We start from the raw sequence: 26,821 nt of genomic DNA, 5'->3' as shown, positions 1-26,821 counted from the left end.
AAAGTAGCTGTGGCTAAAACTAGATTTTAGAACCCAAGTTTCTTTCAGAGTGTTAATATAACTTTCCTAAGGTAAATGCTCGCCAGCCTGCTTGCAGTCACACACTAGACCTGTTGTACCACATCTTTGGTTTGGTTTTTTAAGCCACCCAAGTTGCTCTCTGTAGCACAAATCTTCTCTCTCACCCTCTACAAACTATGAGAAGAGAAGTCTATTTTTTAAATAGACGGAATAATATCTGTATTGCTTAATTCTTAAAAATTAAGTCCCTGCACCAAACTCAGCGTCAGGCCTGCTTGGAGGTTGTGAATGTGCTTGCCCTGGAGGTTCAGAAGGCTTTCCTCACTATGGGCATCTAGTTGTTTTGTCTTACCCTCCCAAGACGGAGTGCTGGTGGGCACACAGTTAAGACTGTTTCCTAGTTTAACTAGTTGCTGGTCAAGTTGATGCCCTGCTTACCTTCTGTGCTTGACCTTCAGTTGTCTGTGAAACACTTCCCTCTGTAGCAGCCCAGATCCAGAAGCTGGTGGTGTCATGCTGTGCCAGCAACACAGATGAACTAGTGGGCTTATGACAGCTGCTTTGAGGGCTTCTGTGCTCTGCTGCCAGTGACCTTTCTTTCTTCCCATTGCACCCTTTTTGTATGTTCTGTCCGTTGTTTTTTTTTTATTTAAAAGCACTTGGCTTGAGTTATCCTCGTGCCACCTTCTTACCCTTGGCCACCAGAAGTTGCTGACAGCCCTGTAAAAGCACCCAGTACAGACATGATGCCTGCCTGTGAGCTGTGACTTAAAAACTGTTCAACATGTGTGTGCTGAAATTGCTTGCCAGTAATTACTTTGACTTACTAGATGCTTAGCTTGGCAATAAAGTGAGTAACCCAAGGAACTCAAGTGTGTGGGAGACATATTACGTGCTTATATCCAACTAGTCATTTACCATCAGTAGTGTGGTTTTAATGCAGCTTATATCCCTAACAAAAAATACTGACTCTTTATCCAGCAGAAAAGTGGTTCAAGAAGCCTTCAACAACATGCTTTTCAGTATTGCCAAATTTCTTTTCTAGTTCATAGTCTTGAAAGCTCAGTGAAGGAAGAAATGGCACAAAGAGTATCTGTTAGTGTGAGGTGGAAAGATAGTCACCCTCTTAATTTACAGCATTTGATGTCTTTGAATGGGGAATGGACCATCTGAAAATAGGCTTTTTTATCTGCTCTCTAATTTAATAGTTATGGTTGGGGCTATTAAAAGTTCAAAGACTCCTGAAGCTAATTCAGTCCAGTTGTAATAGAGTGTATCTTGAAAATATTTATTTATATTAACCAGTCTCAGCTTCCCAATGATGAACTCTGTTTTGGAAGTGCGGGGCACTTACTGATACCTTCACTTTTGGCTGGATCATGTTGCTTTCCTAGCTCCTGAAGCCAGACTTTAAGCAAACACGTTGCATGATGCTTCTAGGAGCTCACCCTCTCTTTCTTGAGGGGAGACAGAATTTTAATTAATTGTAATTAGAATTTTTAAATTTTTGTATTAAAATAAAAAATTTAAAATTTTAGTGCAGCCCTTCATGGAGCCATAATCTTGGCAAGGAACTGTGTGTCTGCTTTACTAGTTTAGAGTTCAAATGCTCATGCTGATGGTATGTGAAACGAATATTGTCCCTTGTCAGTGAAAGGGTATTTTTTTAGTTGATTGGCTATAAATTCCCAAGTATAAAGTAGTTTTCTAAAAGTATTTGCTGTAGCACTTGGTCCTTCGGCTTTTTTTTTTTTTTTTGAGAGGAAGCAACAGCAAATGCACATCACTTATGGACACCTTAAACAGAGACTTTTAAAAATGTTTGGTTTTGTTTTTCAGTATTTATCTATCCCCATGGTCATGCATTCTGTCTATTAAAACACCTTTAGGATGCTTTTTCAGTTTGCAAGGTGCCAGACTATTCAGGTGCCAGCCCAGAGCTGGGGACCCGTTCTATGCCCTGCAACATGCCTGGAAAAAATGAGGCGCTGTCCCAGAGAGCTCAACTTCCACATTCTCACCAAAGTTGGCAGGTAGACGGAACCATATCTCAGTCGGAGGACAGAGTACCTGTGGAGTATTTGGTTATGGTTTCAAAACTTTAGTTGCTAATCTCCCAGCAGCATTTTGAGGACATCGTATTTTGTGGTGAGCCCGAAGAATTGAAGAGTGTCTTTTAGGGGGGAAGTTTTTTCTCTGTTGTTTTCACTCTTCTTCCCATCTCTTGAGCTGTTCCTGCACCCAGGGAGAGAGGCCCAAAGAGTTAAATTCTGAAAAATGTGGAAAGAAAACAAGGGCCTTTTTCAAGAAATCAAGAAAGTCAAGAAGTCAAGGTCTGATCTCTAAGGGGGAAGCAGGAGTCAGTGGGGAGGGGTAGGGAAAGAGTGGATAGATTTGACCAGGAAAATATTTTTAGTAGTAGCGTGTAGAATAGATTTCAGAGGAGCAAGGTTGTGTGTCAAGGCAAAAGACGGGGTAGAGGATCAATCAAGACATGAGAGCCTCACTGGTGGGGACAGAAAGACAGAAAAGACCAATATGCAATTACACAAAATGGTTTAGACAGTCTACTCTGTTACAAAATACAGCAAAGCAGGACCCAACTTGAAGAACTGCTTCTATGCCTTGATCCATAGGTTATTTCTTTTTTCCAGTTATTCTGGTTTTTTGGAAAACAGGTGCAGCTTTACTCATAAATGTTCTGTTGAAGCAGAACTTTGCATTTCATAGGCTTTGAAGGGATAATTGAGAGAAGGAAAAATTGTTTTGGTTGTTTGAAATAGTGTTTTGATTTATTTTCTTTAATTAAATTTTTAATGTTAAAGCTGTTTCAAAACTAGCTGTTTCACTCTAAAAATATCCATGTCCTACTTAAATAATGAAAGGAAAAATAAGAAAGATGTTTTCAGGAAAACAAACACCAGTAAAACCAACTTCGGTATTGTCAAAGCATTTCAGTTCTAGATGCTTACATATTCTGGCAGAGCATGCTTACAGGCTTGTTTTCCCAGCCAGGTTTATATCTTGGCCCTTAACTGCCTTATAGTGTATAAAACCCCAAATTCGCTGCTAAAAATTAGTTTAAGTGTGTCGCAATCCACTGTTGGGTTGAACAGTTTGGCAGAGGGTAAACCCCCTTGCTTTCCAACCGAGCTCAGATAATTCTGGGAGGTTGGGGGCTGCTGGACTTAACTTCTGATTAACTCCCATATGTTATCGTGACTAGGCTCCTTTTACGTTTTCAGAGGCAGAATGAAGGCTCAAAATGGAGTCAAGTGCCAAGTCGCTTTATTTGGCCAGAAATAGATACAGGAGAGAACAGCAAAGAAAGGGGGGGAAAAAAAAAGGTGAAAAAGGGAACGAGAGGGAGGGAGAGAGTGGGACTGTTACAACAGCTATCACCACAGATCTGCGGCAGTCTGTCCGGTCCAGGCGGGGAGTCCAACTGTCCGATGCATCTTTGAAGCTGGTGGAGGGCAAGATGTCCCAGAGCACATCCCCCCATCATCTCTGCTGGTTTCCCCTTTTATAAAGTTGCTCTCTGGCAGAGTCAGTAACTGTTCTGCGTACCCCTGCCTCCCACTCGGCGGTGGGGTGCACGCCCAGTACTGTCACTAGAGGGTGCTTGAAAGTTCTAGAGGGTCTGAGCCCCCCCCTATGTTGCCAGTCGGCCTTGGGCCCGGGCGTACGCGCGGGGGACGAGTACTCTGAGATAACAGGGCGCACATTCCTGCTGGGTCGACCTTGGTGATTAAACTGTTCTCTTCAGCTGCCGTAATGATCAGGCTTTAGTAGTGAAACTTGCCTGCCAACAATGTTGAGACAAGTTTCTAGTCCCTGACAAAGTGCAGATGCCCATTGACTATTTCTGGTAAGAATTTAGCCATAGATGCAAGACATCATGTATTTTGGTCCAATTGCTTTTTGGTTTTCTATTCCATTTCTCAACAGTTCAAGACAGGCATTTTTACCTGTTTTATTGCCTTTGTCTCCCCACCTACACAGATTTTCTTTCATGCTTCCTCTGCTTCCATAACAAAGTTCATCTGCTGCATTCTACCTGTCTTGAATGAGGACATCCAGACAAAACTCTCCTTTTCTACACACTTATCCCTTCCTATTCCCGCTCCTTTTCCCATGCTCCTGCATTCACATGACTGGGTACAGACAGACCTAAGCTTAGAGGTGGCCAGGCCCCAGCTGGCTGCAGCCTGGATGCAGTGTGGCCGTCTTCGCTTGCTTCTTGCACTGCATTTATTTTGGGCGCCAGCAGCTTGCAGTGAGGGGGAAGCAAGTTCAGGGCAGTCTGTCCTTGTTTCTGTAGTTGTTGCTATGGTCTCAAAGGGTTTCACTGCATTTGAAAAATTGCCGACTTCGCTGTGATAACATCATCGCTTAGGCAGCAACCAAGGTGTTTATGATATCTGAGTGGATAATGAGTTTCTGGAGCAAGAATGCTTGTCACCTGCTCAGAGGTCGAAGAATTTAGCTTATGTTTTTAAAGGTATAAAAGTAGGTATTTCACTGTATCAAACTTGGCAAATAACTCATCTGTGACTTTAACAGCTGGCAAAACTACCCAGCAAATGGAAAGCCTGGTAAATCACATAGGCTGGGCAGGCTGCTTAGCAGCTGAACATGTTTCAGAAGATACAAAATAAAATAAAATAAAAAATTAGTCTTTTTAAACTTTCCCTGAAGAAATCACATAAGCCTTGATAAATTTCCCAGCAGTAGATCATCCTGTCACGAAAACATGCCCTTTTCATTACATCAGCCCTTTTGTTCCTAGCATTGTGCTCATGTATATTATCTGCTGGGGTCCCCAGGACTTTGGTTTTACTCTTATTTTGTTCCTTCAGGGTCACAGGTATCCAAAAAGGGCATTCAATCCCACAGGACCATTCCTGTGGCCATCACTTACTACTACATAGTGTTGTGCATACTACATGACAGCTGAGCTCTTTGTTGCTTGTGTAGGCACAAACCAAGCTATTGTTCTTGTGAATCCATGCATTTTCTCTCAGCCAGCTCTTTAAGGGAATTACTACTAAATGGAGAAAAGAACATACAGGGTCAAAAACCCCATCAAGATCTCTGTAGAAACCTATGCAATTGAAGAAGATGCCTATGTACAATTACCCAGTGATCTGTTTTTAATTAGCTAGTCAATTAATCAAGTTCCATGGTCTTTTTTGTTTTGTTCTGTAAGTCTCATAAGCAAAATACTGTTTGGTACCAAGTAAAGGTCTTACAGAAATCTGTTTTCGTTGGTCAGTACTATCATCTCTATCAAACAAATACATAATTTTCTCAGAAATTTTGTTAATTCAGTATTATGCATATTTTTAATATCTGCTGACTGATGGGTATTGTAAGCAAAGAACTGGAAAGCAGTAATTGATACCCTAGTTGCTTTCCCTGGCATTGCTGTGGCCCATTGGCTTGCCGTGCATTGCTGTGGCATTGATAGGTCTCTTAATTACTCCAGTCAATCCATTTGCTTGTTTTGAATGCTGGCACATTTGTCCAGTCTGATGTTTCATTGCCTTTCAAGACCTGGGAGAGGCATTGCTGATGCTCCAGACAATTTCTCAGTTCTCCAGAAACTCTTGGATGTGAGTTAGCCACAGTTACATCTTACACAGTGGCTACTCATCTCTTGAGTTTCTTCTGAAAGAACATCTGAGGGTGGCTCAGCTTGAATCTGTTCTTGTAACACCACACAGCTGCCATGAGACCTGCTTTTCATCTCCTCAGCTGGTTCTAGCCCACCTACAATTGGCTCAGTACCAGTTAGGTTTGCTACCCTTAGCACAGCAGCTCAGTGTTACTGTGAGCCGCTAAAATATTTGCTCTTTTTGGGAAACTGCTAGGAGGGTTGTTAAGCTCCTGACTGGGTTGGGTTGCTGGCAAATAATGGGAAGTTGCACACCCTGCTGAGGGAAGCAGGCTTGCACAGCCTGGTGGCTGGAAGCTGGCAGTTTGTGTTTCTTACATCTCAGATGGCTTTCTACCCAGCTGGGAGTGCTGCCTGATAGCTTGCTCTCAGGTCCTGTTTGTTCTTTTCCTGTCCCGGTTTTGTGCACTAACCTGCCTGCTGAAGGAAGGAAAGACTCCTATCTTGGCAAATTTCTTGGAAATGTTCAAGGATAGCGTTGCCCACAATCTTTGTGTATTTTTCCAAAGCAAAATCTGGCCTGGTTGAATGCCTTCTGAAGTCAGATTCCCATTTCCTTTGCCCGAGTTATTTATTTGTGCATGTTGTCTTCTGTCTCATCTAGTTACCTGTGCAGGTAGCAGTGATCAGCTCCAGCAGGTTTGATGTGTTGCTTGACTGGTCTCAGCAGCCTTGGCTGAGGGCTGTGAGTGAACAGAGGCTCTTCTTTCTTTGAAACGAATGGTAATGGTGATTTGCTAATTAAATGCCTGTATTTCTGTGCAGCTGAAAGGCTCACTGGCTGCGAGGGGGGGTGTCTGCACGGGGGCACCCCACAGGAGTGGGTCCTGGCCGCATAGATGTGCTTTTTTGAGCACCCAGCATCATGTCCACCTGGTGAAACTGAAGCCAAAATGTGCAGCTGTTTGCTTTCCCCTTGCGGCAAGAGCAAGGTTTCAAAGGCAAATATTTAATGAGTCAAGAGAAGGGTGGAATTTTCCTGCCTTTCTGTTAATTTAAAACAATCAGGGCAACTGGCACAACTCCTTTTCGGAGGCTGTGATGGAGGGGAGGGGACTTGCTGCCCCTGTGCTGCTTGGGTGTGCTTCCATCTACATTTCCACCAAGGGCAGAGTGAGCCAGAGCTGCCTGCCCTGCCGCCCCACTCATGCCTCTCTGTCTGGTAAAACTGCTGGTATGGCTCATGTAAGCTGGATTACTGAAGCAATGAAAGTCTTTTGCTGTAAAGCACAGGAAGAAGGGAAAGGGTCCCTGGGGTGAGAGGATAATCAGTAAGCAGCAGGGATGGCTTAAGCCAATAGAGCTGAAGGAAATGTAGGTGTACTTGGTACCCCAAAGCATCTGGAAGGACTTCTAGAGTGGAGGCTCTGGAAAACTTCAGTTCCTTGTGTTTTATATTTGTTTATGTCCCTTGAACACTTAAAGCCAGGCTGAATGGTATTAAGAGTGAAAGGTGTTAAATGAAGCCAGTGAAAACTCAGTGATGCATAGACATAGACACGCTTAGTTATGAGGAGCCCTGTGTCCCACATAACAGCTTGTAACATGTTGTGCTTTTCAGATTCCCTTCTACAAGCAGATGTGCAAGAGTATTCAGGCAGGTGAGATGTGCGAGAAGTTGGTGGGCTACTCTGCAGTGTACAAAGTCTGTTTTGGAATGGCCTGTTTCTTCTTTTTGTTCTTCTTGTTCACCATCAGAATTAACAGCAGCAAAAGTTGCCGAGCATACATTCATAATGGGTGAGTATTTGTTTGATTGCTTAATTTCCACTTCTCTTTACAGGTTTATGCTGCCTACTTTTCAGCTGAGTGTAGTAGTAGGCGAAAAAAAAACCAAAACAAAGCAAAAGTTGACTTTACTGCTTTTGTCAGAAACAATGCAGTCAAGTGAAAAGTAAAGTGGCAATCAGTCATCAAAGGCTGTTTTTTCTCTCTTTGGGCTTTAGATGGAGGTTTCTCCTGGTACTTGGGTTGAAGAACTCTAATTCCTATTATAACCAGATTTCTATTTTTTTTCTCCTCTCATCCAGATTCTGGCTTGTTAAGCTTATACTTCTGGCAGCAATGTGCTCAGGAGCCTTCTTCATTCCTGATCAGGACAATTTCCTCAATGGTATGTCCTTCCTGTTTTATTATGCTGCTTTGTTCTGTACTACCTTGTGAGTAGTTATGAATCCTAAAGGTCCGATCAACATGAATATTGCTATATTTCTTCAAGTAAAGCCAGTATAGTCAAGGTGCAAAAGGAGTGTTTGGAACTATTTGGGGAGAACTGTGTGTGCTCAGAGTACATAGCCTTCCTGTGAATGTGTGGTAAGGAGCATATTTTTTTCTGACCAGGAGGAGGCCAAATGTGTAGATGAAAATACCACTGTGGTGCTGGCTTGCGAATTCTTAAGGAAGCAGGGACCTGTAATGGTACACAAAAAATTGTCCACTCAGGAATGCAGAGCCACACATTAGTTTGGCTTATGCAGGTAGGTCTGCTGTAGCGCAGCAGCAGGGGTCCGTGCTGCACGGTGGAGAGGTTCCAGTGCTCAAGGGGGCATGGTGACCTGCTGGGCGCTGGTGTTTGCTGCCTGGAAACCTGCAATGCTGCAAGAAAATTTGGGATGTTATTAGCTTTCAGGCAGGTGGTGTTAATGTAATAAGGTAAAATTAGACTTCTTGGGGTGTGTGGTGAGTGCTCTGCTGAGGATGCCATGCCTGAAGCATTCCCAGTTTTGTAAGACACCCTGGCACCACACAGGTGTCATGGTACTGGCCCAGTTCTTCAATGCCGGCTCTAGGGGGATGCTTCTCCCAGGCATTTAGTAGGTTAGGAGCTAAAATCCCTGTGCTACTGGAGTGAATTTGTGCTCTTCAGTTCGCCAGGCACTTGTAAGCCCTTCAGTTGTTCAGTCTGGGAGGGTGAAAAGCAGTAGGATCAGTAATGCAAAGGAGCGGTAGTGTCTGTGTCTGCTTCCACTACAGCTTCCTTGGGTACCTGTGTTTTCAACACCGATCTCCTCTAGCTGGGGTGTTTAAAAGGGGAAGAGGAAGGAGTAACACAGGGGAAGAGAATAGTGGGCAGACATACTATGAGCTCAGTGCTCTGGGAAACTAAGGAAAAAAACATTTCAAGTAAACCACTGAGAGGTGTAATTCAGCTTCTTGCTCATACTAGCTGTTTGTTTGGTCCTGGTTCAGTTTGGTGCCCCAGAAATTAAAGGCTCCTTATCCCTATTCTCCTCTGCGAAGTCACAGGATGGCTGTACATACTTATCCTTAGTATCTGATCACTGTTTGGATTAGAAAGATGTATTGGTGCAATGTGTTATATTAATGAGCAAGCGAGACTGCCTGTCATCTTTGCAAGCAATCCTTTTCACAGTAAAAGGCCGTGAAGAGCTGAAGTGTTTGGGGGAAAAGGGGAAATAGAACTTTTTGTGCTGATTAGAGTGCTGTTTCTCAACAGCAGTCTACCCTAGTGTGGGGTTACAGCATAACAAGCTTTCTTCCCCGAATTAGCTCTTGACTTCTCTGTCTAAAGCTGTATTCTCCACATCCTGTTAAGCTGTCCTCCAGTCAGCCCTTGAATGTGAGTTTTACAGATAGTTTGGGTATTGTGTGGTTTTGTTTTCCCTTTTTTTTTCCCTCCCATCAAGAAAGTTACACTGTCTTTTTTAAAGCATTTTCCCAGTTTGCTTATTTTTTCTTAAAAACAAACAAACAAAAAGACAAAAAACCCAAACCTCTTGCCATGCTTCCCATGCTTTGCAGTTTGTTAATCATGGAGGCGGAGTATTACATGCAAACACTACATTTGTGTGGGCTGTAGTGTTAAATCCACACTGACCATGCTAACCTTATCTATGATGGATCCATAAAACATCCCACAGTGTCCTGCCTATGGCAGTGGGAGATGCTGAGAGTCTGGCAGTTTAATCACTCTCTCCATTGGTGATCTGCTTTTTCCTACTCTAGCTCTCCCAAACATACATGCACAGCTTGTTCCCTGCCTGTTTTTTATGTACTTTTTAACATGCTAGCTTCTTCCAATGTTTGTTTTCTCTGTTTGAAGAACAGCATGCTTATCAAGTGCATACAATAAGTTCTAGATAAACCAGACAAATTACATTTTTACTTGCTTTCAAATAATGAGCTTTTGGTACAGTTAAAAAACAAACGAACTCTCTACATCATCTGCTACGGGTAATGCGCCCTGACTATTCTATTCTTCCACTTTACTTATACAAGCTTTTTTCAAAAGGAAGACAAAACGGTAGGATGTGGCTGAACTCTACTAATGCACTTCCATGGTCTTCTGCGCTGAAATCAGCTGCACACATGCAGGCATTTGTAGGCTATGTACTGCATAGTAGCACAAGCCGTATATTTCAATAAGTATATATATTTCCTCAGAGACTTCTGATGTTGCATGTAAGAGATCTGTGTCCCAAGTACCCAAACAGCTACCCAAATACAGTATATACAGGTCTATGATTAAGTAGTCAAATAACCTGTCTTAAAACTAGTCAGTAAATACCAAGTGTTCCCATCTCTTTGGAAGTTTCTTCAAGGAGTGGCTTGGGACAGCACTTGTAAATAGATAAGCCTCACCTTTGTTTTTCTGTGGTACTGGAATCTGAAAGGGAACAAACTGCCCTTTTTAGTACTGGGTTCCAGTACCTTGCAGTTTCAGGGTTTAGATTCCTGTAAAATGCCTTCACGCCACCTCCCTCCGGCCAGTCACAAATAAAGGTTTCAGTATTTTCTGTCTGAATATAGTAACTCATAGTCTCCACAAAAATCCTCCAGGTTGGGGAAGCTTAGTAAATATCCTAACAGGCTTATTCTGAAGGTGTCGCAGATTGCAGGCTGAATTCATCAGGCACCTAATCTTGAGTTAGCTGAGCTGTCCTTTCATCTGAAATCTCATCTTCTGCTATGTCTGTGGGCTTGAGATATTAAAATCACATTACAGCTTCACTGCATAGACAATAATTCCATTTTGGCTCAAGGGAAGAGCAACTGCAGTTTGACCTATTTTCTGCCTTGCAGCCTGGCGCTACGTAGGAGCAACAGGAGGTTTCCTTTTCATTGCCATTCAGCTTATCCTGCTCGTTGAGTTCGCACACAAATGGAATAAAAATTGGTATGTGTTGGGCAAGTAGTTTTTTGCATGAAGTTCTGGTGGACTCCTGAACGACACATTTCTCATAACAAAGAATTTAAAAGTAGCATGGATGTAATTTCTGAAAGAAGACATTTTAATGTCAATATTTAGAGCTGTTTGTCTTTGCTTAATCCACTTTCTCCTGCTCCAGCAGAGTTGTTTCCCCCTTATTCACTTCTACTCTGCTGATTTATTCTTAACTGAATTGCTTGGCTTCCAATAAGTAATAGCATGTTGGGATGCAAAAACCTCTTACTTGAGATATTTTACATTTCATATGAAAACATACCTGCTAAGAAACAGAACGGAGCAAGAGAATTGACACTAGATTTGCAAAATATAACAGTGAAATTGAGTGCAGTGATGTAAACTGGTTAATCCTCCTTTTTTGTCAGCTTAATGCACATCAATTTATTTTTTTATCTCAACATGAGAGCTGCTACTTTCTCTTCAACTTCTTTGCTTTCATGGAAATATGCAATATTCCATTATCAACTTACATATTTCCCCATTTTGGCATTGACTTCATTTCTGGTTTAAGCATATTTGCTGTTACCTTCCTAGCCCTTAGCCTCTCATCAGTTTAAAATATTTAAGTTGTCCTCCCATATATAAGCAGGAACTCTTGCTTCCATCTCCACCCTTTCTGTCTGTCATTTCTTCCTCTGTGAACTTTTGCAGTTCTCTCTTGTTCTAGTTAGTGTACTGACTGCAAAGGAAGAGTTTTAGCAAACCTTTGGGCTTTGTTAGATCTGTTTTCGGGGAGAAAGAGGTGAGATTTCCTTATACCGCAAATATTTTTACTGCTAATTACTATAGCTGCATTTCTGTGGATGAAAGATTTCCAACAGTAGTATTTAACTTTAGCACTCTTTACATTAGATATTCTTTTAAAATAACTCATGTTTCCACAAAACAAAAAAAAACAAAACCAAACAAAAACAACAACAACAAAAGAAACCTTCTATGCACCAAAAAGCCCTTTGTACCAAAATCACTTTTTTAGTTGCTACTCCTAAAAACCCCAGTGACTTTTGCAAGAGATGTTTGGACTGTGAAGAGAGGAGGAGAACAAGATGGACTACGCTTTAGCTCAGGGAGACTGGTGGGATAGACCCAAATGGAGAGGAAGCTTTTTGAGTGAACTACGCAGTAAAACTGTCAAGGTAGCGCAAGGGGCAGAAAAAAGTCCACGCCAAGGAATCTGCCTTTGCTGTCCCTGTGTGAAGAGCACCACTTGCTAGCTGAGCCTGGGGCACTCCAAATTCCCACTGAAGAAATCCCTGAATTACTGAATTGAGATGCCCTGATGGGCTGATCCTAGAGGTTGGGAGTTCTTGGAGTCATTCTGGGCTATAATTACAGAAACAGCTGGCCATGATTATAGAGAAGATAAACACTAATGCTAAGGAATGTTTCTCTTTGTTTCATGGGAGGAACCTTGAAAGGGCCTGTGTTGGTGTAGTGAAGTACACATGCTTCAGGAAAGTAAGCACTGTCTTTTGTGTTTGAGGCTGTGAACTATTCAGCTGTTGGAATTTTATTGTTTGGGGAATGGAAGACAAAAGTAAATTGCTTGTCTCTCTTTCCCCAGGACTGCAGGTGCAAACCACAAGCAGATGTGGAATGGTTTGCTTGCCCTGGTCACTCTCACCTTGTACTCCATTGCTGTGGCAGCCCTGGTCCTCATGGTTCTTTTCTACACACGCTCAGAGGGCTGCATGTTCAACAAGGTCCTGATCGGTGTTAATGGTGGCCTGTGCCTCTTTATGTCACTGGTGGCCATATCACCCTGTGTCCAGAATCGTGAGTCTGCTGACTTCTCCTCCTGGGTTTCTGGTGCTGCCTCGGTTATGTGCCTGGAGGCATGAGCCATGTTGGGGCAGAAAGTCTCATCACAGTTCAGAGCTGGTGCTACTCTTACCCCTGTCCCTTTATCTACACTGTGAAGTGCTGTTGCTGGTCATCAGCTCAGCTGCTAGAACTACAGTGGTGTAGTTCTGAGTGTGCCATCAGGCAGTCATACTGTAGAGGTGGCTCGTGCTGATGGCTGGTAACGTGTTGCAGAGCTCACACAGTTCTTGCAGTAATAGCAGTTGAGGTAGTAGCTGTCAAAGTCATTCACCACTGTTTAATCATTTACTTTGACTGCTTGTGACATACCATCTGTAAAGTTTGGGCCTGGAGAAGTTGACATCAGTATTTAATGCTTTGGTATATTTTGTGTGTACTATTAGTATCTTGCATACATTGGACCTGGAAATAGTAATTTGAGTGACTCCAACACAGATTTTACAGGCAAATCAAACTATCACAGCAGCTTGGAAAGCTGCTGCTTTCCAAAAAGCTCGCTGAGAGCAGAGGAATGATTCTTTACTTATGTGGGAATCTTTAATGCTTTCTAGAACAACTAGCAGAACTAAAGGGCAGGCCCTTTTGTCTTTACATGCCAGTGGAAATGTATCTAAACTGCCTCAAAGACTTATGAACTGCCTGAAGTAACACATAAAGATACTCTTATCTTCTGAAGGATACTAGTGTGCTGTTCTTTAAAAGATGTGAATTTCTTTTTCAGTTTGTTAAAATGTCTGCAAAAATCACTTGTTTTCCTTTTTCTTGTAAAGGCCAGCCCCGTTCTGGTTTGCTGCAGTCAGGAGTCATCAGCTGCTATGTTATGTACCTCACTTTCTCAGCACTATTCAGCAAGCCACCAGAAACGAGTAAGTTATCTAATACTTTATGTAAATTTCTTTAGACATGCCATGTATTAAAAACAATTTAGCAAACTTGAATTAACAAATTCAGGGACATAGAAATGCTGGGTTTGGACTGTTCTGTCCTATGCAGAAAAAATTGCAAATACTAAAATGTGTGCAGCAGAGAGACCATGTAATTGTCACTCTCTACATACCTTAAATGCTTTGGGCTAAGGGAGCTTAACTTACCTTGTGTGAGTTGCATTTGTTGCACCAAAGCAATTCCAGCCTGTTTCCTATAGACAGATTTCCCAGAGTCTTGTAGCGTATCCTCACGTGGCAAATGCGTGTTCTCATACGACAGGACATGACTAAACACATAACGTGTTTGGTTACATGATGGGAAAGGAGTTGGAATGAATGGCTTTTGGATGCCTCTGGAAGAAGCCGGGTAATCAGCTCCATTCAAAAGTTTACTAAGGTCTACCACCAGTTAGTTGGTGCTGGCCATCAGTGTGGATACTAAAATCACTCCTTTTCTTCCAGAATTGGTGTGCTGGATAACCTTAGCTCTGTACTGTTAACAGAGCATAAACTTGAGTACTACCTTTCTTCTGTTTTGAGAGAAAACGTTCTGAGAAAGGACTTGGAGTTATGTTGCAGTTGCTTGAGATGATGCTGTTCTTCAGCAGAAATCCTGTACTCCACTTGACTTCTAATGACTGGCATTGCAAGTCAGGAGTAGGGAACTCCCTAGAGGTTTAAGTTCTTTTTGCTACAAAAACACAGCAAGACTTTACAAGCACAACTCAAACTGTTTCCTTTTCCCAGGTAACCATCAGATTCACCTATTTGGACACGGATTCTTTTCAATTGGAGAAGGCTTTTCTGTTTCAAACTAATAATGCTAAAAACCCCTTCTCTAGAGCAAAATAAGTCAGTTGGCGGGAAGAAGTTTTTACACAGACAACTCCCAACAAGAAAGGGGAGAGATAGGGGGAAGAATCTCTCTGTTGCATTTGTGTAGGCACAGGCACACAGACACAAAAGTATTCTAGAGCTAAGAAGGAAAAACAGGCAGTATTTAGGTGGAAGATTTACTTACAGAGCTTAAGCAGTGCTTTTGAATTAATATAGAAGTTAGTTCAGAAGGCACCTGAATTATTCCTAAGACTTGACACAGTTAAAAAGAAGAAAAAAAGGGGAAGGAAGTGATGTAAAAAAGAGGAAGGAAGTGATGTATATGGTATTAAATAATTGGTTTCTTGTAATTTAATGCTTGTGACAGTCAAAGCCTTCAGCAGTTAAGTGAATGCTCTGATTCTTCTTATATGCATTGCAGGTGTGGTTATTGCATTTGTCAGGCACACTTTCTCAGACCTTCTGTATCAGACGTTCCTCCTTGTTTTTCCAGGCCAGAGAACTCTCTTGGTTGTCTTCTGCTCTCAGAGATGCTCCTTTCTCCCCTGTGTGTGTGATAAGGGCTCTTGTAATGGCCTGTACAGCTTTTACAGTGGCTGTGCTGGAGAATGTACAGGGTGCTGGCACTTACTAAGGTGTCCCATACCCTGTCACTCAGATTTGCCATGTACTTACCTAATGTTGACTCATTCCTCAAGGAGGGACTTTTAAACTGGCCGTCTTGCAAATCGGCCACCTTGCAAATCAGGCTTGAAGAAGATACAAGCTACAATTATTTGCAACACTCAAAAAGCAGAGTTGCAAATGTCTTTAGAAAGAATGGGCAAACAAAAGGGAATGTCTCTTGAACCTGTGCTTATCACAGTGTGCCTTGGCTTTTTGGCGCCAGACTTGGCGAAAAGGCCTGCCAAACAGTGGACCTGCCTTGCTGCAGATGCACCCCTGATGGACGCAGGTGGGGGATTCTGCACGTCCCTGGCCAAGGTGTTTGCATGTCTGGAGAATAGCAGTGCAGCTGGTGAAAGGTCTGGTGCACAAGTGTTATGAGGAGCGGCTGAGGGAACTGGGGTTGTTTAGCCTGGAGAAAAAGGAGGCTGAGGGGAGACCTTATTGCTCCCTAGAACTACCTGAAAGGAGGTTGTAGTGAGGTGGGTGTTGGTCTCTTCTCCCAAGTAGCAAGGGATAGGATGAGAGGAAATGGCCTCAAGTTCTGCCAGGGGAAGTTCAGATTAGATATTGGGAAAAATTTCTTCACTGCAAGGGTTGTCAAGCACTGAAACAAGCTGCCCTAGGAAGGTGTTCAGTCACCATACCTGGAGGTATTTAAAAGACATGTAGATGCGGCACTTAGGACCATGGTTTAGTGGTGGACTTGGCAGTGTTGGTTTTATGTTTAGACCTGACGATCTTAAGTGTCTTTTCCAACCGAAGTGATTCTGTGATTCTATAAAGGCTTGTTCTCCCTTCTTTTGCTCCCACCTTTGCGCTGTCCCTGGTGTGTGCTGATAAAGCTATTTGTGCATCCCTGCAGGGCCACACAAAGTCCTCCCCCAGCAGGTCAGGGAACTGACGTTATTTTTAACCTGGGTGTAGCCGTCACTGCATTTTGCCCTCTGCCCCTACAAACAGTTGTGGTGTCCCAGTGTAGCTGGTGGAAAGAAAGAGGAGGTGGGACCACAGTTTGCCTTAAATAGCATTGGCTCAAAAAGCTCTTAATTTGAGATAAGGTGCAGCTGTAATCTGTTGCTTTGGAGTGATGCTGCAGGCTACTGCTCTGGTTTGCTTTGACCCCAAGCAGACACTAAAAAGCCCTATGCATCTTGGAACATCGAGGACTGAATTGGTTTCATTTCAGGGACCTACAAGTAGTATTTGCATGGATGTCAAGATAAGATCTTGCCTGGGATCTAGAAGTAGCATTTGCTTAGCTGACAAGATAAAATCTTGTCTTTAGCTGGTGGATCTCCTTTTCTTTGGTCTTCTGTATATCTGAGAATGGGGCAGCTACACACCACCTTTTTCACTGAGTATGAATTTCATAGTTGTCCTCAAGGAACCCCTGCTGTCAAAGAAATTTATGATCTCGGGTCTGTACTATTTTGGTGTTATATGGCTCTGTAGTCTTTGGTGAAGCATTGGTAAGCTTCCAAGTTCCTTGTTCACCAGTCTTTTTCCTTGTTTGTCTCCTCTGGTCAAATGTGAAGTTTTAGGACCCTACTAAGTTACATTTTTGTTTTGCCCGAAAGAAAGATTCTGCCAGGTCAGATTTACAGATTTTTTTTCTGTATGGTCTTTTAAAAAGATAGATAGAAACCACTGAAATGTACCTACCCATTGTCTGAAGTAATAAAAACGGTTAGCTGAAAACCTTCAGTTTGAAGACTACTTCGAAGTGCAATGAAATGAGCTTTGCTTACTGTTCTCTTTGTTTCTTTTGTTTTGTGAAGCCCTGGATGAAAACAATCAGAACATCACAATCTGTGTGCCTGAATTTAGCCAAGACCTGCACAGAGATGAAAACCTGGTTACTGGCCTGGGTACTACCATTTTGTTTGGCTGCATTTTATATTCTTGGTAAGTCTCGGGGTTTGCAGTTACCTCACTGTAAATGCAATGTTGTGGTCCAACTAGCAAAAGCTTATAGCAGTCTTCATGCAGACAAAGTGATGGGGAGAAGTAGAATACAACTCAGCTGGAAGGTTCATATTCTCCTTAGTTTCAGAATAGTTAGATGTTTTAGCCAAAAATGTTCAACAAGGTAACACAACTTTCGAAACAAATGTATTTCATTAAATCCCAATAGAGCAATTTACATCTAGAGGTGGAGGGAAAAAAATTTCCAGCTGTCCATGATCCCAGCCTAAGGGTGCTTTGATTCTGTGTTTACTCTTTCTATAAGAAAAACTCTGTGTAGCTATGTCCATCTAAAAGAGCTATCTGACATTTCTGTAGCCTCCTGGCAGAGGCTGTGGCTGCTCCTTGAGGGTCTTTAAAACAGACAAAACTGGGAGGGTTTAAGGCTTCCTTTGAACAAGTAATGAGCACAGTACTGCCATCAGGATTTGCCAGTGATCTCCTGCTCTAAAATAATTTGTTTGTGCCTATAGAGTTGTGATGCTCACCTTGTATTATTGCAGCTCACATCAATAAAGTTATGCTCTAGGACAAAGCGGGGTGCGGGGAGTTGCTGGTGATTGAAAGGTGATGTATCTATCGCTTGTTTTATCTGTGTGGATTGCCAGGAGACAGCACTGCCTGTCTGCTGCAGGTTTTTGAGGGACTTCTGCTTCTGGATTGGTCTGCTTCAAAATTCACATACTGAAACTCCTTCATAATTTTGACGTGAAAACAAGAGACATTCTGAAGACCTCTTCTGCTATCAAATATGGATATGTGTTCCATTTAATTCTTATATCAAATATATGAATATCATGGATCTAGTTCACATTAGAGCAGTATTTCCAGTACCTCAGGAAGGTGTTTCGGGACTGCAGACAACCTTCACATGGCCTGCAGGGGAAGTGTACCAGGTATCTGGGGAGGTAGGAAAGCCTTCAAGGGGAATGTTTTGAAGTACTGCTCCCTAGGGCTCATTGTGTACAGCCAAGCATTAACATGTCTCCCTGTGGGTAATGGGAAGTTTGCATTACACATCCTGAAAGCAGAGGACCGGGCAAGAAGTGTTTCTAATCAGAAGAAACAAGAAAGAATTGCCACCAGACAACTACAATCATGCAAGAAAGTGATTTCCAGCAACTGGTACACTGACAATAGTGGTTGGTAATTTACTTTTGAAAACTGACTCCTGTCAGTGACTTGTTACTTCAATGGCAAAGCCTTTACAGAAATGCTGAGCCAAAGTGATGGCTGTGAAGTTAGTATAAAAGCATTGGTTATGCACAGCAGGAGAGATCTCTTCTGAATTGCAAGCTGGAGCGCTTAGCTGTTTAATGGTCATGAAATCACCACGTTTCAGGAGTGATTAATCCTGAGTTGGCCAGTGGCTGTCTGTCAGGGTGGTTTATACTTGTGCCAAACAAACTTTTCACATGCTTAGTTCTTGATGCTGTATGCAGGCAAATGCTTAGCTTAGACATGGGAGTAGGCTATTTACTTTTGCTGTGGTATTGAAAAATCACCCTATTGGCCTTATGCTGAGGGTTTTGATACTATCTTTTTATGCTCCTAGTTTGACCTCAACAACACGTGCAAGCTCAGAGGCACTGAAGGGAATATATGCGGCACCTGAAACTGAAGTAAGTTCTTGCTTCCTCCCACAGGATTTCTGTGCAGACTTCCTCGTGTGCTTTTCTTGCTGTTGTTTTCATGGCTAAGTAATCTGTAATGAGGTGAAAACAAATGCATGTTGTTATCATGCATGCTACCTGCATGATACATGCTACATGCATACCTCTGGGTATAGACTTGTCAGAACACTAGTCCCCATTGCCTGTTCTGCAACTCCTGCTGGTCCCATGGAGGTGCCTTTATTTATGTACTGAAATAATTTGCTGCACTTGCAGTTTATTTAACATCCTGCAGACTTCCTGTAAATCTTGCTGTGCTCCACACAGGCTCATGTCCTCTCATTTAAAGGAAAAGTCTGCTGGGATGCTGTAAGAAAAAGAAATTAAGGTGTTCCTGAACGTTTTCAGTCCTGGTTGCCTTTGTTCTCATAGCAACTGACTACAATCCCCAGTTTCTATCTGTTATTATTACTTCCACGCGTAACTATGTCCTTTCTTGCTGCCTATAATTTCATCTTGGATTATATTTCTTGTACCTGTTTCAGCAGTACAGGTTTCTTCATTCCACCTGCCTATTTCTTTGGCCTTCTTACGCTGGGAGCACCTGGAAACACTGGGAAATGAGTGGTTTTTTGCTAAGTAACAGTTACCCCTTACTTAGGCTTGCTAGTGTCACTCTTCAGATATATATGTGTGTGTGTATGTGGTGGATGAATCTCCATTCCTAGCTCTCTCTGCATTGGTGCTACTTGCATCTGCAGTTTTAACATCTATTTTTCAAGTATTTAATCAGAGTGTTTGTGAGAATCCAAAAATGGAGAAGTATCTGCAGAGGCACTTGGTGTTTGCAGTAGCTGGGCGTGAGGAAGCAAAACACGTTTCACTGTGGGAGCATGTCAGTACTGGAGGAGCTTCCCCCTGGCAGGACAGTGCAACTGGACAGGGAGCTGGTGCCAGTGCTGAGGAGCAAAGTGCCCAGTGGGTCCTCGCACTGGCCCCAGCCCTCGCAGCCTGCCAGCAGGCTCAGCATCAAGCACCAAGACATTGCCCAGCCTGCTTGGGCAGATCCTGGCAGGACCTGCGCCTTCCCACTCTGTGCTGAGGAGGGGCAGGCCAGGGTCAGGGGAACCAGAGAGAAAACAGCTGTCCTTCTCGCCCACCCATCTTCCCCTGCCAGCATTACACTGTAAGAGGTCTGGCCCAAAGGGCTTGGGGCTGCGGTGCACCCTGCAGCAGGAGCAGTGGGCAGGCTGGGGGTGGCTGGCGCAGTGGGGATGGTGGATGTGGCCCCTCACTGGGAAGGTCTGGTGTACAACTAATTGCACTCTGATTGCCTTCCCTGTGGCAAAGGGCCTTTGTCTTCTGGCTGGGAGCTTGAATGTAGCTCTGCAGCTGCTTGTGGTGTACAGAGGGTCTGTTGGCATCTGTGCTGAAGACAACTGAGTGTTACAAGGGGCTCATGGTATGTGTGCCAGCATTGTTATTTTCATGACTCTGTAGCTACTCTTATTTCTGACTTACACTTGAGATTTCCAACCCATGTAGCAGGGTTTTAAAAGTGCCTTATACTTTCATTTCAGGAGAGAAATTTTTTATGTAAAAAGCACTTAGATGCAAGTCTGAAGAGGCTGAGTCCCCTCTGAACTACTAATGTGCAACTGCTTTACTGTAGCTTTTCCACCATTTTGTCATAATTATTTGCACCAGTGTTTGACCTTGAGTTATGTAAAATGGGTAGAGTAATTTTTAAAGAATTACGAAGAAGGTGGAGACTCCGTTTTTACAAGGAGTCCCATGGAGAGGACAAGGGGGAATGGACACAAATTGCTCTTGGGGAGATTCCAGTTGGACACAAGAGGAAAATTTTTCACAGTGAGGACAGTCAACCATTGGAATAATCTCCCCAGGGAAGTGGTTGACTCAGCCACGTTGGACACCTTCAAGAGTTGTCTGGACAGGGTGCTGGGCCATCTTGCTTAGACTTTGCTCTTCCTAGAAAGGTTGGACTAGATGATTCCTGAGGTCCCTTCCTACCTGGAATTCTGTGATTCTGTATATGTGCGAGGACTTTGCAACTGATTAAAAAGTTTGAGGGAACCCAGCACTTGCTTCAGAATGTGAATGCAGCCCAAAGGAACCTCATGCCGCTGCTGTAGGTGAGGCTTGGCACAGCAGTAGAAAGATATATGGACTAAGGGTTTTATTTAAACACTACACCAATCTCTTAAAAAAGAATGAGCTTTTGGGCTTTTCATGAGTTTATGAACCCAGTGAGTACATGTAATCATGGATATGCAGGGTAAAAACTGCCATTTGATGTTTCTGTTGGACACTTTACAGTAAAGGCTCACAATCTGATATCTGGGGGTGTTAGGAAAACTTGCAACTGGCCTGTGCCAACCAAGGAGAAAGGCTAGAATGCAAAGTATGGAATTACAAGGGTAAATATTTATTCATGCACAGGAGGTGTTCCAGCCAAACTGCGGCACGCCGAATCTAGTTTTACACAGGGTCCTTATACCCTTCAAGCATTCAGGGGTAGCATGATTTCACTAATCACTAACACTCACCCCACTGATTACTAGTCGTAATAAAACTATGCAAAGCAACTCTATTTCTGCAGCATCCTTGCTGCTTGTCTATTGATCCAGACATCTCTGGTGTCAGTCTTACTATAGTTACTTATCTATGATACCGGGAGGGTTTCAAAGATGTGTTAGAGAGGGTAGGATACTGGCTTTATCTGGTTGTCCAGGGGTATCTTTTATCCCTCATGGACAGCTCTAAACTTCCAAGAAGCAAAGTCGTAATTTCCAGGGCCAGGCTATCCTTTAGTTTGTTTTACTTAAGCATGAAAAATACCGAAATCTCCAGTAAAACTCCACTACCTCATTACATTGCGGTGTGTACTGTGAACTAATGTGTGTTAACAAAGTTAATACACTTTCATACTATAAACACTGATTAATCTAATAGTTGGGGAAGGGACTTTTCCTAACAGGGTTCATTGTCTTCATGAGACCACAACAAAAATAAACCCCAGAGTAGGATTTTATTAAAGCAAATAATGTTGGTGATGCACTACAGAAAGTGCTGACTTGTACTGTGGTCTGGTGCAGAAAATGCACGTATGTATTTATTGGATGGCCAGCACCCCTTTCGCATTTACATTACCAGTCAACACAAGAAGTGTCAATTTCAGCTTTCCTTTTTCCATCAGTTAAGAAAAATAAAATCTTCATTTAAAGAAAGCAGTAAAATCGGCTTTCTGCTTTTACTCATTCTGGCTCCATTTCAGCAAAATCTTGCAAAGTTAAGTATTATTTCTGACTTAACACTTGTCAGTTGAGATTTCCAACCCATGTAGCAGGGTTTTAAAAGTGCCTTATACTTTCATTTCAGGAGAGAAATTTTTTTATGTAAAAAGCACTTAGATGCAAGTCTGAAGAGGTCAAGTCCCCTCTGAACTACTAATGTGCAACTAACTGCTTTACTGTAGCTTTTCCACCATTTTGTCATAATTATTTGCACCAGTGTTTGACCTTGAGTAACATAAAATGGGTAGAGTAAAATTTTAAAGAATGGTTAATTTGCTCCAAATCTTACTGAGTAGATCTTTCCAAAGCGTAGAAACTGCTGTTATGAACTACTTGGCAAATCCTAATTTGAGTTTCATGCTGGTTGGAAATACAAACCAGACTTTTCTAAATTAGCAACTGTAACATAGACATAACAGACCTTCCTTCACCAACTGTTACGCTGCTTTGCCATAATACGGACTCTTACCCTTCCTGTTGTCTGTTCCACAGGTGGCTCGGTGCTGCTTTTGCTGTGTGCCTGATGGAGATGGTAATTACATTTTCACTGCACAATTTCCCTCTCTTGTGGCTTTCAGACCAAAGCCAAAAGAGTAAGGACACAGTTGCACGTCGAGGGCTACTTGTATCCCTGTTCTACGCACATCAAACTGAAGCAGCTGAAGTGCTCAGACTTAGGCTAGGGGAAGGAAGCAAGAGATGTAACAATACCGTTTTAAAACAACGAGCTAGTTAATAATTCCTTAATAGACATTTTATTACTGCAACACATAAAGAATAATCTCTGCTCTTTGCTTGCTTGTGAGTGACTGACTGCTAGATTTTTGGCTCAGCAGCTCTGATGGGACTGCAGTTCAGGAGTGAGTTAGGAAGGGAGTGTCCTGTTTGCAGACCTGGTATAATCAAGGCTATCAGCTTGGACTTGCCAGAAGAATGTAGTACAGGTAGAGCAATTTAAATGGCCCAAATACTGAAAAACTAGGCAGTCGGCCAGGAAGCTGATACAAGGCAGGCTTTCAGTGGCAGTCCAGTTTCTCTTACTGAAGGCTTAGGCCCATGCCCTGAGGGCAAGGAAATGGTCACGCTTTCCTGAATCACACCATAGATGTTTTGCTCTGTTCTTTGTGAAGCCAGCTGCTGTATTCAGTTCTCATTAAATTTGCAAAAGCTTTCTTGTTTCCTGTATCTTACAGCTGATGAAGAAGAGCCTCCTGAAAAAAGGGGAGGCCAGACTGTGATTTACGATGAGAAGAAAGGCACGGTGTACAGTTATGCCTACTTCCACTTCGTTTTCTTCTTGGCTTCGCTCTATGTGATGATGACAGTAACTCATTGGTTCCAGTAAGTGTATTTCTTTATAGCTGTGAAATTAATGTGTCTCTGCATTGAGAGGGGAGATGTGAACAGGAACTTCTGCCATTAGTGTGTCTCCTCCTTAAGAAAGAAGCTGCAAGAGATGTTGCAGATCTTTCCCGGGTGATTCCTGAGCAAGATGTTGCTCTATAAAGGGCTGCTCTCCCCTGTTCTGTGTCAGGGTTAACCTAGGTGAAGTCTGTGACCCACTTGGAAAAAGAGAGGAAACTGCAATCTGCGATATGAACAGTGAGTTTATTGCTTTCTTTTTTTTTTTTCCCCCTTAACAGTTATGAAAGTGCTCAGATTGAAAAATTCTTCACCAGAACCTGGTCCATCTTCTGGATTAAGATGGTCTCCTGTTGGGTTTGTGTGTGTCTGTACTTATGGACTCTGTTTGCTCCACTCTGTTGCCCAACCAGAGAGTTCTCAGTGTGAACACTCAGAAGGTCCTTCTGTGTTTTTCTCTTCTCTTTTTTTCCCTCTGTTACAAAAAAAAAAATTAGAACAGTTATTTTGTAATTGCAAAATACCTATTGCGTACTTACTGCAATATATCAGTTAGTAATTTTTTAGTCAGACTAAACAAATGATTGAAGGCTTTTTTACCTTTTTTAATTGTCATGAACAAGCATTGCCCAAGGGAACAAATCTGTTCCAAAACTTTATATTGGTGATGTGTGCAGTGTAGGTAACACAGTTGTTGCATAAACTGGAATAAGTGAAATGATTTTCAAATAACTGACAATCTTTCTCTGGCTTCATTCGCAAGAAAAGAAAAAATCATGGTGCAGATGTATCTTTTTCCTTCCTGTGAATGTCGGATATCTTCTAGCAAATATGCATTCCTTTTTATACTCTTTTATTAACTGTGTCTTTTACAGTTTGCAGTGATGATTTGGACTGCTGTTTTGTACAGGCAATTTCTTCTGAAAACGTAACTAAATACTTCTGTAGAAATAGAGAATACGTAAGAATTTGACTGCCAAAGCATCTACTAAAATTGTTTATCTAAATATTGAATATATTAAGTTATTGTATACCTAGATTGAGAAAGGAATGTACCAATGATAATAGAGTATTTATTATAACTTTAAAAGGCACCTGAATATTTTATGCAATTCAGATCTGGTCCCATTGTTAACAGAAGGGGAGCTCTACAACAAATTCCTAAACTCTGAATTTCGTCCCACTTTGCTTTGCCAGCTCACTTAGACTGCAAGTTGTGTGTACTGCACAGGGATTTAAGATACCGTCATAAAGGTACATTCTTTATTCACAATGTTTGCTATTGAGAAAATGCTAAATACAGGAGCACTGCCAGTTGCTGTTAAATTTAAAAGTGGAGTGCTCATTTACTTTTCTGCCTTGTTGTTTCAGCTTGTGTCTAAAGATCTCCCAGGATCTTCAGTTCTGTTTCCATTACTGATTTTATAATATTTTAAATGCATTGATGATCAGAAAAGGACTATTGTGCATCATCTTCCTTTTCTGCCTTTGTGTTGGTTGGAAAGCATTCTTTTTAACTGTTATATTTTTATACTCCTCTGTTGATGTTAGTTTTGCTGTTGGGATGGAACTTAGCCAACCGATCCATTAATGGAGACTAAACTTCTTTTGGAGAGCTCCTATTCCAAGCCGTGGGGTAAGCAGTCAGAAAAACAAAACCAGAAGACACAAATATAACAGCAGCTGCCTTAGTACAAATGACTGACTTGACAATATTAAACCCAGCCATGTCACTTTTATTTGCTTTAAGCAGATGATTTGGTGGTGGAACAACAGCTCAGATGCCCTAAATGCTGAATAAGGTTGAACCCACTATAATTATCTACATTCTGGTGGGATGAATTTATGACTTAAGCTAGTCCCAGAGGTTTTGTCTTATATCTCTATATAGATATACACACATACAATGTGAAATATGCAGGCTATAAACAAAATCAACTTATTTAGCATTTCTTTTTTTGAAAAATGATAGAGCCTTGAATCTTCCCCAATGCTTTCTGCAAAACAAAGTGCAACATAGAGGCCAATGAGATGGCCAAAATATTTGCATGCCTTATTTGTTCTTTTGAAACAATTGATGGCTAATGCACACCTGGTGAGTAATCCTAATGTAACAGATCTCAGTTCTGCTCTTATTTTCATTACCGTTTTTAGCTGACTTGTTGCTATGGTGTCCAAGGGCTTCTGTCCTGCTTGAAGCTTGCTAGGGCTACAATCTTCCCAAGGCCGTGCACTCTTACCTCAAATGAAATCTACAGGTCTGCAGTCCTGTATACTTATAACACCTACCCCAGTGATTAGGAGCCTCAAAATACATCCATCATGAGATCTGAGGGAAGGAGCAGTGTGTCCAGAGGTGACTCTTGCTGCTCTTCTCCTTGTTTTTGCCTAGGGGAAAAAAAGCAGTTGAAGCTTAGCTTTGACACTGAGTTAGAAAAGCAACAAATAGCTCTGGAGAGGGAGAAAGATTTTTTTTTTCCTTTCCTTTTGCTTGTGCTGGGAGGTTCCGATCTTGCCAAGAGCTCTGCTAGCATGGGGGCCTGTCAGTATATGTCTGCCTGCATTTGGAGTCCAGCCACGCAGATCCTTCTGAAGCAGAAAAAGGCGTTTGTTAATGCTTTTGCAATCTATAAGCCTTTTTCTGTCCCATCTTAGGATAAGAGCTTACGGACTGTGCAATGATGACTAGCAGTTTTCCCGCCTAACTCATAGCAGCTATTCTGACAGTCTTGATCCAGTGCTAGAGCTGTGAGCTGCAACTGAGATAACCCAGGCTCTTGCCTCCCTTGGCAAATGCAGTTTCCTAAAGTGTAGAGGCTTGCAGGAGCTGCCTTCTAGTGCCATATGTGTTGTACTATGAGAAACCAAACATGTTTTGTTTAAATTAGCGATATTTTTTTTTCAGAACAATCTGGGCAAGGAGCTCTACAGAAGGCGGCGTGCACTATATTAAGTTATAAGGCAGGGAACGGTAACTGTTCTCTGGTTCTGACAGCAGGCATCCCAGTCACAAATGTGGGTGATCTTAAAACATATCTTGGCCAATGGATCTTCTTACTTATTTATGAAAACATTTACTTTATGCAAGAGTATCTGCCTGCATACGGACTCCCTGCACCTCCTTTTGCACATTTTTTTATACTTTGTATTTAAGGAAGTAGGTTTTGCACAGAGGAAACAGGGGTGTAAGAGGAAAGTCCACAGTGAGGCCTGAGTCCATTCTTACACAGCACCCACCTCACTGAGTTGCTCCTTTGTCCTTCCCTTCCACCAGCTATTGACCGCATCTAGATCTGCAGGTGTACATAAGTGGGAATGGGGTAGTGCCTAACTACACTGCTTTGTCTGCTTCTGAGCAAACAGACCCCAAAATAACTATGAGGACCTATGTGTCCATGCTGTGGCCCCAGATCCCAGCT

At 42.3% G+C, this 26,821-nt stretch overlaps 1 protein-coding gene across 1 annotated transcript in view; it reads left to right on the top strand.

Annotated features, from left to right (window-relative positions):
* SERINC5 (serine incorporator 5) overlaps window positions 1-24,181 on the top strand; it is a 38,755-nt gene extending 14,574 nt beyond the window's left edge. The window contains exons 3-12 of the mRNA XM_075078731.1: window positions 7,263-7,441; window positions 7,732-7,814; window positions 10,745-10,838; window positions 12,454-12,665; window positions 13,484-13,579; window positions 16,924-17,050; window positions 18,666-18,732; window positions 22,533-22,572; window positions 23,234-23,381; window positions 23,684-24,181. Coding sequence (XP_074934832.1) covers window positions 7,263-7,441; window positions 7,732-7,814; window positions 10,745-10,838; window positions 12,454-12,665; window positions 13,484-13,579; window positions 16,924-17,050; window positions 18,666-18,732; window positions 22,533-22,572; window positions 23,234-23,381; window positions 23,684-23,831 — 1,194 coding nt within the window. The 3' untranslated portion in view covers window positions 23,832-24,181. The remainder of the gene's footprint in view (window positions 1-7,262; window positions 7,442-7,731; window positions 7,815-10,744; window positions 10,839-12,453; window positions 12,666-13,483; window positions 13,580-16,923; window positions 17,051-18,665; window positions 18,733-22,532; window positions 22,573-23,233; window positions 23,382-23,683) is intronic.
* Window positions 24,182-26,821: the final 2,640 nt, after the last annotated feature.

This window comes from Phalacrocorax aristotelis, chromosome Z, assembly GCF_949628215.1.
Source record: "Phalacrocorax aristotelis chromosome Z, bGulAri2.1, whole genome shotgun sequence".
Taxonomy (NCBI): domain Eukaryota; kingdom Metazoa; phylum Chordata; class Aves; order Suliformes; family Phalacrocoracidae; genus Phalacrocorax; species Phalacrocorax aristotelis.
The sequence above is the reverse complement of the archived record's forward strand: the minus strand, read 5'-3'. Positions and strand labels throughout refer to the sequence as shown.